The sequence below is a fragment of the Equus przewalskii genome, chromosome 20 (assembly GCF_037783145.1).
Source record: "Equus przewalskii isolate Varuska chromosome 20, EquPr2, whole genome shotgun sequence".
NCBI lineage: Eukaryota > Metazoa > Chordata > Mammalia > Perissodactyla > Equidae > Equus > Equus przewalskii.
Window position 1 is genome coordinate 15,487,282 of NC_091850.1, and position 16,283 is coordinate 15,503,564.

General features: G+C 35.8%; 1 protein-coding gene and 1 long non-coding RNA gene across 3 annotated transcripts in view; one reads left to right on the plus strand and one right to left on the minus strand.

The window, feature by feature from the left end:
- Window positions 1-16,283, plus strand: part of LOC103548211 (uncharacterized) — a 70,632-nt gene that overhangs the window by 14,211 nt on the left and 40,138 nt on the right. Inside the window, exon 2 of the long non-coding RNA XR_544196.2 lies at window positions 3,546-3,673. This is a non-coding gene — a long non-coding RNA (uncharacterized lncRNA). The remainder of the gene's footprint in view (window positions 1-3,545; window positions 3,674-16,283) is intronic.
- Window positions 5,574-16,283, minus strand: part of MAP3K1 (mitogen-activated protein kinase kinase kinase 1) — a 74,402-nt gene continuing 63,692 nt past the window's right edge. The window contains exons 12-20 of one of the 2 annotated variants that reach the window (XM_070586881.1): window positions 16,012-16,103; window positions 15,547-15,736; window positions 13,930-15,211; window positions 13,406-13,558; window positions 12,539-12,701; window positions 11,286-11,417; window positions 10,234-10,376; window positions 9,109-9,240; window positions 5,574-8,173 (exon numbers count right to left, since the gene is read on the minus strand). In XM_070586881.1, the coding sequence (XP_070442982.1) occupies window positions 8,024-8,173; window positions 9,109-9,240; window positions 10,234-10,376; window positions 11,286-11,417; window positions 12,539-12,701; window positions 13,406-13,558; window positions 13,930-15,211; window positions 15,547-15,736; window positions 16,012-16,103 (2,437 nt within the window). In that variant the 3' untranslated portion in view covers window positions 5,574-8,023. The remainder of the gene's footprint in view (window positions 8,174-9,108; window positions 9,241-10,233; window positions 10,377-11,285; window positions 11,418-12,538; window positions 12,702-13,405; window positions 13,559-13,929; window positions 15,212-15,546; window positions 15,737-16,011; window positions 16,104-16,283) is intronic. The other variant, XR_011530328.1, reaches the window with a different exon arrangement.

The following is a 16,283-nucleotide window of genomic DNA, read 5'->3' on the forward strand; positions in this document are numbered from 1 at the left end:
CCAATGTCAAGAAGGTTTTCCCTGTTTTTTCCTAGGAATTTTATGCTTTCAAATCTTTTGTTTAAGTCTTTAATCCATTTAGAGTTAATTTTTATGAGTGGTGTAAGATAGGGGTCCAGTTTCATTCTTCTGAATTTTGTTGTCTAGTTGTCCCAACACCATTTATTGAAGAGGCTTATCTTTTCCCCATTAAGTTTTCTTGCATCCCTTGTCAAATATTGACTGTATATGCAAGGGTTTATTTCTGGGCTCTTGACTCTGTTCCATTGGTCTATGTCTCTGTTTTTATGCCAGTACCATACCATTTTGATTACTATAGCTGTTGAAGTCAGGAAGTAGGATGTCTCCAGCTTTGTTGTTCTTTCTCAGAATTGCTTTGGCTGTTAAGGGTCTTTTGTGGTTCCATACAAATTTTAGGATTTTTTTTGTTTCTGTGAAAAATGTCACTGGAATTTTGGTAGAGATTGCATTGAATCCATAGATGGTTTTAGGTTGTATCAACATATTAACAGTATTAATTCTTCTGATCCATGAACACAGAATATCTTTCCATTTATTTGTGTCTACTTGGTTTCTTTCATGAAAGTTTTATAGATTTCAATGTACAGATATTTCACCTCCTTGGTTAAATTTACTCCTAAGTATTTTATTGTTGTTGATGCTATTGTGAATGGGATTATTTTCTTTATTTCTTTTTCAGATATTTCATTTTGTGTGTATAGAAACACAACTGATTTCTGTATGTTGATTTTGTATCATGCAACTTTACTGAATTCTTTGCTAAGTTATAAGAGTTTTTTGGTGGAGTCTTTAGGATTTTCTATATCTAAGATCATTTCTTTTGCAAATGAAGACAGTTTTACTTCTTCCTTTCTAATTTAGATGCCTTTTATTTCTTTTTCTTGTCTAACCGTTCTGGCTAGGACTTCTAGTACTGTATTGAATAGAAGTGGTGGGCACCCTTGATTGTTCCTGATCTTAGAGGAAAAGCTTTCAACTTTTCACTATTGAGTATGATATTAACTGTGGGCTTGTCATATATGGCCTTTATTATGTTGAGGTATGTTTCTTCTATACCCAAGTTATTGAGACTTTTTCTCCTAAAAAGATGTATTTTGTCAAATACTTTTGTGCATCTATTGAGATGATCATATGATTTTTATCTTTCATTCTATTAATGTGGTGTACTACATTTATTGATTTGCATATGTTAAACCTTCCTTATATCCCAGGAATGAATTCTACTTGATCATGGTGTGTAATCCTTTTAATGTGCTGTTGAATTCAGTTGCCAATATTTTGTTGAGAATTTTTGCATCTATATTCATCAGGGATATTGGCCTATAATTTTTGTAGTGTCCTCATCTGGCTTCGGTATCAGGGTAATAGTGGTCTCATAAAATGAGTTTGGGATTGTTCCCTTCTCTTCAACTTTTGGACGAGTTTGAGAAGGAATGGTATTAATTCTTTAAATGTTTGATAGAATTCACCAGTAAAACCATCCTGTCCTCGCCTTTTCTTTGTTGGCACGTTTTTTACTGATTCAATCTTCTTACTCATTATCGGTCTGTTCAGATTTTCTCTTTCTTCATGATTCAGTTGGGTAGGGATATTTTATTCTGCCATGATGCTGACGTCACTTTCCCCTCATAATTTCTTATCTGGATACTGCAGTTGTCTTCTGACTTTCTCTGTGCCTCTTATACAACCCCATTTGATTCTTCAAGATACTGCTAGAATGATCTTTATAAAATACAAATATGATCATGCTACCCTCTGTCAAAGCAGCAGCCATACCTCGTTCTCTTTTTCCTCCTCTCCCTTTACCCTAGTTACAGCCCTCGTCCTCTCAGTGTGTCTGCACAGATGTTGAGAAATCTCATTCAGCAAACTGACTTGAAGGGAAAATATCACTTAGTTTTCTCAAAAATAAACTCTAATGGGAATTTCAGAATTGTAGAAAAGGAACTTTGGGGCATTAAGGCTTTGTCTCTTATATCATCAGCTTCGCCTAGTTTTATCTCTATAGATCTGGCAGAGCTATGAACTGAGGTTACAAGGCGTGGGCCATTGGTGTTAACCAGGTTGACTGTGAAGTGATGAGACTGGCTTCAGTCATGGATGGAGTTCTTTAGTCACAGATCCTGCAGACAGAGTATCTACTGTAAAATAAAACTCACAAAGTTAACTATACCACTGTGGTGGCATATTTGAATGTTACATATGCATAATTTCCCTCACAATAATTAGGCTTTAGTGGTATTTCACATTATTGCATATAATTAGACATTAATTTTCTCTTCAGAAGTTACTTTTCTAGCATCTATGTCAGCATCTTTACTTTCCCCTCATCTCATATATTTTAGAATACAAAAGTCCTGGATTCAGTTTTCCAAAGCTGAGATTCCTTTCCAATTTTCTACCTTCTTTCTTTTGTTTTCTAAGCCTGGACTCAGGCCAGAGGTCAAAAAGCGGCCAGCCAAGAAAACACACACACAAAGCAGCCAGCCGAAGGCCAAATCCAGTATATGAGTTTTATTTAGTCTACAGTTCCTAATAAAAATTTTAAATTAGTTTTCAATGTTTAAACATCAGGAAATTGCACATAAAATTCAGATTTCCAGTTTCTTTAAAAAGTTTATGGCAACACTAGGCTTTTTTTCATTCCAACATGGCAAATCCTTGGACATGAATGTGACGTGAACTCTCAGGTCAGCCACAAGCCATGCTAAGGACACTTCTAGCCTCACAGGCATTTGAGTCTGTGACCTTCGGGTCACTCATTTTCACTCATACAAACATATATTGTGCATCCAGTGTGCCTGGCACTGTTCTAGGACATATTTACATAAGTTCTCTTACTTCTCACAACACTGTCATTTTCATCGTGTAGATGCAGAAATGGAGGTTTAGAAAGTCAGACGGGAGCCACACAGCTGGCAAGTGGCAGAGCCAGATTTGACCCAGGTTATGTCTCAGGCTCTGTGGTCACCAGGTCCATCATCATCACCTACTTTAAAAGGCTCATCCTTTCATCACTTACATCAGTTTAAACCTGAGATTTTTGCTTACAGCATAACTTAATGACAAACCTAAAAATTGCCATGACATAGAAAGATGGCAATTTGCTTAAGTTTGTTAGTCACTGTTTTCTCCAGTGACTGCAGTATTTCATGCATTTTGTTTTGCAACAAGTGAATTACTGTGTCAGTTCACAGATGCATTCTTCGGCATTTCCATATGAACATGATACCCCAACATTTTTCTAGATTCTAACATGCAGATTTGGTCATTTTATAAAATTATTAGTATCATTTAAATAGAATCAAGGAACAATAGAAGTATTTTCTTAATTCCTCTGAAGCAAAAAGCTTTTCTCACAATATTTTCCTGAAATGACATAAGTATATCCTTTAGCAAAAATAACCAGTCTATTTAAAAGATGTACATTTTAAATCGAATTATATAGAAACTTTAAAACAAATGTAGAGACACAAAATTGCTTCTGAACTCACAGGTATTCAGTGATATTACCTATCTTGCAGGGTTGAATCATCTACCTTCTGATTAAGTTTGATCATGTGAGAAATGACCACTGAGCAGAATATGAAGGATGAAAGTGGAAAATAGCAACACACAGCCACAAGGTACAATCTCAGACTAAAACCGTGAGGTAGGCCAAGGGAGTTCCCTGGTGCGGCTTGAACTGCAGAATGATTGAAATTGCCTCATTTCCTCATGTGTTTCCACTGTGTTCCAAAGTATGCCTGACAAATAGTAGTTGCTGAATAAATCTTCATTCACCTTCCCAGCAGTTTAACATAAGAAGACAGTTTTTATGCTTTCTTTTATACCATATGATATAAAAAAAGTTGTGTGAAAAGAATCAAGTTTAATCTATGCTGTCTGGGAACAGTAGTTGGATTTATGTGAAAAAGTATATAACATGTCAAACTACCTAAGACAGATTGTAAAAGAGGTATGATTTTCACTTAAGATTAAAAACAAATAAAGAAGTTAATTTTTTTTTGGTTTCCTTTTTTAAAAAAGCCCTTACATGTTGATAGTGGGGGAAGCTATGCATATGTGGAGCCAGGAGGTATGTAGGAAATCTCTGATTCTTCCACTCAATTCTGCTGTGAACCTGAAACTAAGCTAAAAAATAAAGTATTTTATATGTATTATGTATTTATACATATTAAAGCCTTTAGGCAAGCTGGAACAAGGGCAGTCCAGCAGGGGCTGGGGCCATGCAGGGAACATAGCTGAGTGAGGTGGCAGCCTGACGGGGATCAGGAGATTGGTTACATGTCGGGGATGGGGGCTCTGGGGAGGACATGAGCAAATAAGTCAATATATTGAGATAAATGGGAGTTAGGTTTCTCACTGTCCAGGAAAGGAGTTATAAATATAGAAAGGGAAAGCTTGAATGAACCCTGGTGGTGGTAGATTGGAATCGGAAGATTGGTGTGAACTCATGGTTTATGTGTGTATGTGTATGTAAGTATGTATGTTTCATGTATGTGTGCAAAAACACCTGTATATACATATATATATATTCTACCTTTGCCTACTAAGAGGGCCTTGGAGCAGTGACACCCAGGAGCAGTAAGCATATGTAGCAAACAGTTTTTAAATACCAACCTCCATCAAAGAAATCAGGGCTCTTTGGAAAAATGGCTGCTCCCAGGGCTAAAGCAAAGCATACACAAGATGGGTCTGAAAGTATGGAAGTGTTCAAAGAATAATGGTGGCTTGTAAATGGACCGAGAAGCTACCTCTCAGAGGCTCCCAAAGGCTAAATCTGACAATTTGAGCAAATATGTAATGACAGTAATGGATTTTCTCTCACTGAATTGGAATCTACAAATCCTTTTTGAGATAAATGAATAATAAACAAGGAGAAGAGAAAGCTCTTCCTTATAGCAAAATGCCCATTAATAAAATACAAAAGGAATGCAGAAACTAGAAAATCACCATTTGGCAACCATCAGAGTAGTAATAATTCAGTCAAGAAAGCTAAGGGCAGAGAGCTAAAGCTGGATAAAGAACAAGGTATTTATGTAGTCTCAAAGTATCACCTTCACAAAATGCTTACTATAAAGATGGATATTAATTATAAAGGGAAAGAGTAACTCTACAGTGGCGAAGCCTACTCAGATGATCACAGTTAATATCACCAGCGATGGGACAAATTGACTTCATATATCTCCAGATATGACACACCGAAAAAAACACAGCATCACCTCTGTGATATTCCTGTCACAAATGCATACTCTGAATCAAATCATGAGGAAGCACCAAACTCAAATTGAGGCACTTCCAACACAACCACCTGTGATCTTAAAAACATTAAGGTCATGAAGGTCAAGGAAGAACTAAGCAATGGTTCTGGTTTGACTGAAGAAACATGACAGCTAAGAGCAACACGTGTTCTTGCTTTGGATCCTTTTGCTATAAAGGCAAAACCTGAGTGAGGCCACTGGGTGAAGGGTAGATGGGAGCTCTTTGTGGTGTTCTTAAAACTTTTTTGTAAGTGTGAAATTATTTCAAAATAAATAAAAGTAACAACCTTTGTTTAAAAACTTTTATTTACTATAAAGACAAAACACCAAAATAGGTACAAATACTATAAAATTGGTTCGATGGGGTAAAAATTTTAATTAAAATATCTCAATATATTTAAAATAACAAAGGATACATTTAAGCCAAATTTTCTTAACCCAGAGATTTTTTTTGTAACATTTGCTTATACAGTAAGGTGCTAATAGAAGTTAGCCCTTAAGCCCTGGAAGTCTTAGGAATCATAGTCACACAGCAAATACAATTTCATTGTGAAAGTGAACTTTGGTAGAAGAAAAATCTATAGGACACCTGAGGTAGTAGAAACTGGAATAAACAGCAGTAGACGTTATTTACAACTTGAGTACCAAATAACATTAAGAACACAAAAATAATTACACAATACAATTTTCAGTCCAGCTTTGATCCAAAGAAAATAAGAATATTACATCACATTTGCATTGAAAACAAAACAAAACAAAAAACAAAACACCACAATTACCAGCGAGCTGAGGGAACTGCAAACAAACTCAAACAATGGATTTTGACATCTAGAGGCAGTTTGAGTTTGAAATGTGGTGGCATGGGGATCTACAAGTAATACTGATTAGCTGAGGTTCCTCAGTGTATGCACTTTACATTTCTGCCAGACACGGGATTAATCTGACCAACGATCTTCCAGTACATAAAATGGCAAGAGTGCATCCTTTAAAGCTTGCACATCAGACGCTTGGAAACAATCTTATTAGAATTGTGAAAATTCTAAGTAGTCAAAAAAAGAAGAAAATAAAAAAGAAAGTCAAGTACAACACATTTAGAGCTACCAAACTTCACATTTCAGTACTATTTTTAACTCTTCAAATATTGCCAATCTTCCAAAACAAAGGAATGTAAAATTTCACTAAGAAACACATTCACATAAAAAAAAACTGCCTTTTAAAAATTATATGTAATATATCCCTGTAAACTTATCTTGTAACTTACTTTACTTCCAATTTGTGTTGTACATTTAAAATGTACTTTATATAGCTTATTTAGTTTATCCTGAGTCTTTGAGAATAACCAATTCTATTTCATTCTGCAACAATTCAACTGGCTTCTGAAGAGTTAAAACTTAACATCTCAGGAAGTTGTATTAAATACTTAATCAGTACTTGATTTAAAAGACTCACAAAGAAAGGATAAAAGAGCTGCCATTTTCCTTCAGAATTCCATGCATCTGAATTCAACTCAGACGAAAACCATTAGATAGTTGTTCAAAATCTAAAGAATTAGTGTGTAAATGAAATTCAATTTCACTTTTCTTTCTGAACACATTTTTGAAGTTCAAAGCAAATTTATTTTTTAAAAACACTATGATTCATTGATAGTTAGTTAATTTTTCTTTAATTACCTATCAGCCAGGCCTACTGTAAAGAGATGATGCATGGTAGAAGGAAAATAGCAGTTACATGTTATTATCAGTGGTGATGATGAATGATGGATTGTTACATACAGATAAGACTTAAATGGTGTGAAGTTTCCTACAAGAGAAACTGATACATTAAAAAAATTCAAATAAATTTCAAGGTAATCTTGATCTTGGTTGTGAGTGGCATCACAGAGAATAGTTGATTTTCATTTAATTTATGTTTAACCTGCACGAGAAGAGCAGTGACTGACTCAATGAAGGTAGTACTTTATTATATTCCAATTTTAAAAACAAACAAATCTGTATTTTTAAAAACTCTTGCAATAGCAAGATATTTAATAAACTCTAGTTCACACCTAGTTTTTTTTTTCTGGTTTGAGAAGATCACCTTTCCCTGAATGTTAAACAAAAATGAAGGTGAAATGAAAATATAGAACCATAATTTCCAAAAACGAAATGAATGGGCCAACAGTAAAATGCACAATGAACCACAACTGCCCAGGCATTTAAAAAAAAAAAAGGTCAACTGTGGGTCATACAGAAGTTATCAACTTTAAAAATTATACTTATTTACTGCTACTCATAGCATATTCTGACCTAAGAGGCAGATACTGATTTTTATAGCCAGTGACAAAAAACAAACGGAATTACAGAACCCCCTGCTTGTGACCACGATATGAAATGGAAGAAGAATTGAAACATTAAAATAGATCCTGAGCCCCTCAGCTGCTAATATTGCTGAAAAAGTGCTCCAAAAAAATTATGCTTCTGTTAATTAGTCATGCAAACTTCATTGCTTTCCTGTTCACCTAGGGCCAGTTCTTTGAAAGGCACAGTTTACAGTTTCTGCACAAATTGTGGACTTTTGCATACTAAGCTTAGGTACAGATCATGATTTGTCAATCACATACTTAGGTAAGGGTTCCCCACTGGTCACGTTCATAGCTGTTCAGTGGCATGAAAGCCAACAGATTATCAACGTGGTTCCCCACAAAAGTTTTTTTCTCTTATTGAGCATCCTGTCTCCATTATAGTTTATTTGTATATTGGCTACCATGTAGTACGGAAGACTGGATGCTTCAGTAGCTCTCTTGATGGAGGTCTGTCCTGAGGTTGAAGTTCTAAACAACGAAGAGCCACATCTCGTAAACCAGGAGATAAATGTGAAGGGATTGATGGAGCAGTAGTTGCACTAGCAATCTGTAGGAGAAAACAGCAGAGTGTTGACGCTTTCCACAATTGGAGCTCTTGGTATAGAAATACACGTGCATATATTTCACAGCCTCTATATGTATACATCCTGTACACAGAGGAATTGAAGCAGAAGTGGGTGAACTTTCTGCTAACAAGGAGACTATGGAAAAATCACCCACTGGATGGGAGGTTTCCCCTTAAGAATCCTTCAAATTTTAGGATTTTAGAAGTTGATCAAGTACATCCTGATCAGAGGGATCTACAATTTTCCTTACTGTCTCAAATGAACAAGTCTAAGGACAGCAAAATGATTAGACAGGTAAAGTATTCAGTCAAATGAATTCTGCTTTCCTCATGTTCACTCTCCACGATGGTTTTTCCTCTGTGCTTCACTGCACATTTTCTATTTTTCAGCACAGAGAGCTATTGAGTGTGAGAAAAACTAAACCTGGCCAGTCGATTTAGTACACTGGAAACACAACTGTACTGATTTTTTCAGGTGACTGAGGAAGTTATATAAGCATGGGGAGGACTGGAGGAGATTATGGCAAGTGAGAGGTGCTGGGGGCCAGCTCTGAGGACTAATACCAGCCACTTCGCACAGAGGGGACTGAGTATGCTAAGTGCTTTACTCAGGCCCAGAGGTAATTTTGTTTTTCCTCATAATAATCCCATGAAGTAGATGCTATTACTACACCCATTTTACAAAAAAGAAAATGGTAGACAGAAGAAGTAATTTTCCTAGTCACATGGCTATTAAAAGATAATGACAATTGACTGTACTTGCCACCAACATTGACCACACCATATAAATTCCTGGAGATATATACATATATATTTTTGTTTCAAGGAAGATATGCCTTCATGTTAGATCATAGCTAAGGAGAAAATTTTCCTCCTCCAATTTTAGCAGAAAGAAGTAATTTTTATCTCACAATTACCTTAAATATCAAAGCAAGATGATTGGAGTGTTTTTCTGCATTCCAAGGTGGTTTAGCACAAGCCATTTCTATAATAGCACAGCCAACACTCCACACATCACAGCTCCTACCATACTGCTGACCTCTTAGTACCTAAAATAAAGCAGAGAGTTAATTTGGAAATATGACTCGTTAAAAATGGGAAAGCCATTCTGTAGTCATGGATTCTAATTTTTTACTTCAGAGCAAAACAATGGTACAAACAGCAATTCCATGGACTACCTGATGTCTCATTTATTTCATTAACAAACTTAATCTCCTATGTGGCACAAAAATATTTTGGAAAGGGGCTGGCCCCGTGGCTAAATGGTTACAGTCCTGTGCTCTGCTTTGTTGGCCTGGGTTTGCAGGTTTGGATCCTGGGTGCAGACCTACACCATTCATCAAACCATGCTGAAGTGGGGAACCACATACAAAATAGAGGAGGACTGGCACAGATGTTAGTTCAGGGCAAATCTTCCTCAAGTGAAAAAAAAAAAAGTAGACTGGCAACAGATGTTAGCTCAGGGCTAATTTTCCTCAGGGGAAAAAAAAAATATTTTAGAGAATTGTGAAATTCTGAAGAAGAGTAACATCACAGACTTTCAAAGCAGCCCCAGGGCACTTAGTAAACTACGAGGCAAGAAGACAACCAGTAATCACTATGTAAGAGCATGAAGAGTTCTAAACACAACAGAAGAAACCCACTTCAGAATAGCAACACTTAAACTTCTTCCACTGCTAATAAGACCTGCTTCTGTGTGCTCATCTCCCTTTGGAATAGAGAGAGAACAATTTAAAAAATTTCTATTATGTGTACCTTGGGATGACTAGAAAGTAACTACTATATATTACCCAACAATTCTATGTTAGAAATAGCCTTTGAGCAAACCTATTAAAAGCTGTCTTTTAAAATTTGTCAAGACAAAGATGGAAAGGTGAGGATTAAGGGACTGAAATCAAGGATATCATTAAAACCTTATTTTTAGGGCCATCAACTTCAACTGGTAAGCACATCCTGGCTAACACTGCAAAATAATTTGGTATAATGCTATCACACAGAACTCCAAAATATTTTCTTTCATCACACTCAAAACTGCTTCTCACCTCAGGTGCCATAAATGCAATTGTCCCCAATAACTGTCCCTGAAACTCTCCTGCACCAGTTCCTTTTGATGCCAACCTGGCTGCAGCTCCGAAATCTGCAATTCTCAGTCTCTGACCTGTGCTGTCAATTAGCAAATTGGCACCTGTCAACAAAAACAGCAAATGACCTTGTATATTAAAAACAGTAAAAAAAAAAAAAAACTCAGTAAAATATTACTAAAGAAATAGGACAACAAGAGAAAGAAGTGGACTACATGTCAGAGGTTCAGAGAAATCTACTCTCCTCTCAATTCATTTCATTATTGCTAAAGGCACACAGGTCTCTACAGTATAAAAGAAATAAAATCCGAAGCCTCAGGAAGATATGACAAAGTATCAAGGCATAAGGAGATAAAGGCAGAAATTTAGTGAAACTTTAAATAACAGACGTTGTGAAAACCTTTAATATAATGATTCTTGACAAAAATCTTTGCTCAAAGTACAAATTTGACTGTGGTTTTTACATTTGAAGACAAAGGTCTTTTGAAACATACTGACCTAGATCAATTCAAACTATATACTGTAATTTCATTTTATAACAATAAAAAATTAATATTATAAAATTATTTGAACACATTATTTCAAATACTAGCTAAAGACATTCGTGTCAGAAAACTAAAGCTGCTCTTAATAAAATGGCCTGAAAAAGACTTGAAAAGATTTTTCTTAAAAGAAGTTTCTAATATCCCAATGATTCTAAATAAAACTGGGAAGGGGAACGTCCAGGTACGCACATCATGAGACCAAGACAGGGAACCAGAGACCTGGATTCTATACTTGGTTTGCCAGCAGTCAGCAGTAAGACTGTGGAAGTCACAGCCTCTCTGAGGAAGGCTGATTAGATGACCCCAAAGGTTCCAACTTTCACTTCTAATAATTCTAGTGATTTCAATTACTCAGAAGAAACAATCCTACCGTTGATCTCAAGTTAGAAACTATCAACTAAGGTCCAAGTTTTAAAATTACATTTGTTTTCTACTTATTGCTAGTAGATAATAATTAAGATTTCCCACCTTTGACATCTCTGTGAATGATCTGGTTTTCATGGAGATATGAAAGGCCACGAAGTAATTGTTCAGTATAGTTAATAACTACTGATTCCTTGAAGGCTCCATATTTACTGAGCAAATGAGCCACAGATCCCCCTATAAGACACACAAATAATAATTTCATAAACTTAAACCAGAATTAAAAGTGTTTATTACACTTTGGTTACAGAAGCTTGCACTGCATGAGCTCACAATCACATTTGAAACATTAAATTTATACTCTGCATCAGAAGTGAAACTGATTTAAAAACTAACACATTCCAGTAATCTCAAAACCTGTCAATTGGGAGACATTTTCATGGAACCCTCGTGAACTCGTTTTCTGGAAGGTCAAGATTTCTGAAAGCTGTAAAAGTTAACAATTTTGGATGGAATTATTTCTGAAATGTACAATTCACTTCTCTTTTTGACCACGATATACAAAATGCCTTTCTTAATAACTTAAGTAAACACTGCTAACATGTTATTTAGCAGAAGGTAAAGAGAACAAGAGGAGCCAGAATACCCAAAGTTAGGCTTCGTATCCTACTGTTTACTAGCTTTGACCTGGGACGAGTCACACACTCAAGGAGCCTCATTTAAAAGTGTTTATAATAGTCAACCTAAGTACGACAATCAACCCAGCTACAACCAACATCAGAGAATATACTAAAGAACTGATCTGTAAATAGAAATACACTTTTCAAGCACAAAAAATCTAAGAATTTAAACCACACACTTATCTATTCATTACATCCCAAGTCATTTATCTTACCGTATACACTGCAAAACACAAAATAGAACCGAGTCTTTATTGTTCAAGTAGATGACAAGGTTCAACTTTATGCTTCAATGCTAGTTTACCCATAATCTTTCAAGTTATATCTTAATTTTATTTTTATATTGTCATGTTAAAACATCTAAATCTGTCCAACTAATGATGGTCACTTGGAAAAATAGAGATCCTACACATTATTCCTATAAAACAATGCTACATAATCATTTTAAAAGAAACACTGAAGAAGTTTAAAAGGTAGTGGTAATAACTATTTCATTTTTAAATGAAAGACAAAACAAAGTATTTATAGTTCATACTACTATGTTAGGGGTAATTTGCTTTTAGAAATCCAAACTATTTAGTAAAAGTAAATGTTCATTAAACTGTTTTTCCTAAATTTCATATCAAGTAGAAAGTTAAATGCATATAGTAGTATTTGTAATTTACAACATGAACATACCTGCCATCCATTCGATGAAGAGATTATAATTGCTCTTCTCACACGTGGCTCCCAACATCCTAATGATATTTGGATGATTCAGATGGCTCATCATTCTTATTTCTTCTCTTAATGCTTCCACTACTTCTTCTTGCTCAGAAGATGTATTTCTGACATATGTCACCTGTTTCAGTAAACATGTTTACAAAGTTCTGAATTCTGATGAGGTTTCTATTTACTATTTTCACTAACAATCTGATTTAAAATGGATAAATCCAAATTAGCTTATATATTAATAGCAGATGGCATTTACTCTCACGGATGCAATGTAGATACTTAATTAAAAACCAAGTCAAATTCTTTTAGACAGTAAGAATCTACCTTAAGAAGCAGTGAAATATCAGGAAAATGACAAAAAACTGGGGCACAGCCAATCTTCCAAAACTGTCTGAAGACAGTAAAAAATGAGAAAAGCCCAATCATGGGAGAAGAATCAACAAGATTTAAAAATGAAAGCTTTATCATTTTCATATCTTGATAAGTATGTTCATTATAAAAAGTAAACTACAGAAATCCCAAGATGATGTTGCACCAGTAACATTGCTGAAAGGAGTAGGGAACCATAACTCTATCAACTATAAAAAGTACAAATAAAACACCACCTCACAAGGCCCGTCTTGATGTTGCATCTTACAATAATCATGCTTCAACTTTTAAATAGAGTTCATGATGCTTTTGGTGCTTTGGCAACATCTACTTTGAAATTTGAGTTTTTGGAAACTTAAAGAACTAAAGTATATATACACAGGGACATATCCTTTATTCTTTTCATTTGCTCATGTTTTATTTTTATAATTTTAATCATTTATATGCTCACTAGATATTTACCTGTTTAACAGCCATTAAAGTTCCAGTTCCCACATCTTGAGCCTGATAACAAGAAGAAAATGCTCCAAGGCCTATCTGCTGACCTTTCAGCCACTCAGTGTCTTCTCTATAAGGTTGCTTTGCTTTGGTATGTCCTGGTAGAGTCTCTGGTGTCTGCATATTAAATGAAATCAATCTTTTTACTACTAGGTTAAAAGAGTAAGAGGTTGTGAAGTTAGCCTGGCAAAGTATTACTCCTGTTCAGTCTGGCTTTCCAAACCACCTATAAACTTGATCTGTGAATGGACATTGTTGATGACCAATGTCAAATGCAGAAGTGATCACCATTATGAAATCAACCAGAAATGCCTTCGAAATAGGCAAGGAGTACGTCTTTCAAACAATGATACAAACATTGTTTTATAATTCTGTGTGAAAAACCTGCTTGTCACAATCAACTCACGTTAAAAGCAGCATTTCTGAGTTAGATTTATTTTAGCATGGTCCAAGGAAACTCTCTAACCTCTTAAAGACTCTATACTTACATCCTGTTGAATGATGATGATATCTTCTCCATTTTCAACCTGTAACTGAGGAACGATGGGGAGGGCATCCTGAGACGCTGACATTGCCATGGCAATTGCTAAAGCTTCTTCTTCTTCAGCTTCCATCTTTTCTTTGCACTTCTGATTATGATTCACATCATCTTTGTAGGTATCATCATTTTCATCCTTCTCAGGTGAGAGAACAGCAACTTCTGACTTAAAAGTTACTGTTGTGTCACTTGAAGGCATAGATGCTTCAAGAAGGTCCTCAATACTGGAGTTGAGCTCTGTATTGACATCTAATCTGCATTTCTCCTCTACTGGGGTGAACACTGTCTCATCACTGGGTATAACAGCATTACTGCTATTGCTGCTACTGCCAAAGCTGTCACCACATTTAGAAGTACTGTTCAGATCAAGCGTCATGCTATTTTTTGAGGCATCTCCCTGTTTACTTGTATTACCCGGGGTAGGTCGAGATGGCTTTGGCCTGTGTATATTACTGGAGGGCAGGGGTCTTGACTGAGTAAAGATTGGGGAAAGTTTTTCTGAGTCTTTGTTTTCGGAACAGTTTCTCTGGAACTGTAGAGAAAACTTGCGCTGTGTCTGAGGAGATGCAGAAGGTATTTTGCAGGGAACGAATCCCTGAGGTCTCTGCTTAGAGACATCTGTTACAGTGCCAGCTGGGACAGACGGGGCGGATGAAGAAGGAGTTGAGAAGGCTGGGAACATTACTTGGGAATGAGGAGATAAAGGAGAGGAGTTCAAACACTGACTGTGGGGTCTGCCTTTTGTTTGAACCATTGGCTTTGGTTGCTCCATTGTTGTTGAACTAGGAAGTCCTACTGAAATGCTGGCCAGTCTGTCAGAAATGTCCTCTGAACTGGCACTTAGTTTTGTAGCACACAATCCTTTTCCAGTTTTCTCTAAATGGTCTGTGCGCTCAAGGGAACTGTTCGCCGTGGTTTCTGGATAGCTGTTAGGGACAGATGCCTGCAAAAAGCTGTCATGTCGACCATCCAAAGTGTCTTCTATGCCCAGCTGGATGGCCTCAGCAATTTCTACCTCATCTGCAATAGCCATCAAACGACGACGCATCCTGGTAAAATGAGTGGAACTGGAAACATTCAGCATTTCTAACAGTTTTGAAAATACATGGGGTACTGCAGTAACCATTCTCGCAGAACTCAAATATATCCTTCTGGAGAGTTTACCAACCATTGAGTGGGAATTATCAATGGACTGCAAAGCAAAGGTTAAGAGGGACAGCAGCTTCTTATACCTGAAAGAAAAAAATCATTCAATTACTAGACAAGTTAAAATTACTGCAAAATATATCCAAATAAGATGGTACTAATTTACAGCTTGTAAATTTCAAAATAAAAAATCATTTCAGTATGAAGGATCTATAAATTGTTACTTAAATAGCCTAGACTTCAGATTTTTATGTCAATCAAATATTAAGGTCATAGTAACATATATATGTGCTTTAATTTCTGAGTCTTTTATGAATCCAACGTACTTCTTGGGGAGCGGGGCAGGGGGTGGGGCGGGGAGGGTTAGTGAGATGGGGTAGGAAGGAAGAGGAAAGTAATATATTTTCAAAAGAAAAATTACCTGACTTCAACAGGCTCAGCTTGGGAAACATCAGTACTGACAATATGAGGGTAAAATTCAGCAGGAAATTCCAACAGCAGTCTATCTATAAGACAAAGGCGGCCCAGGAGTTCTTGCCAGTTGCTTGATTCAGTTTGGTTTCCAAGAATACAATTTAAGACATAATCAACACCACCAATACCAATGGATCCTACAAAAAAGGAAAGTAAAAATAAATAATTGAAAAATAGTGATACTAAAATCCAAAACAAAACATGATCAAATGGCATAAGGCCAACAAAAATACTGTAAGTTATACTAACTTCAAGAATTTCTTTGATTAATTCATATTTCTAATGTTAGCTGAATCAATTTACAAAATTACTTCAAAATCCTGTAACTGCTCTATCAAAGATTATAAGATTAGACAGTCTGCTAAGGAAACGATAGAACATGCAATATTAATTTTAAGTAAAAAGTTATTACCAGCTTTAAGTATTTCTCTGCCAACTGCCAATTCTCCTGCTTGGCCTTTGCACAACTCCAACAGTGTTGATATAGACAGCTGGCTGGTGCGACTGAAAATGAAAGGAAGAAACATCAGACTTGGATCTTGGATAAATATATATTAAAAAGAGAGTAGTAGTGTAATGCCTTGTGAAAGGTGGGAAAAAATGTTTTCAAGAGCATTTGCTTTTCCACCATTAAAATCGCATTAATGATGTCACTATAAATAATAAATTATTAGGTCTATTTTC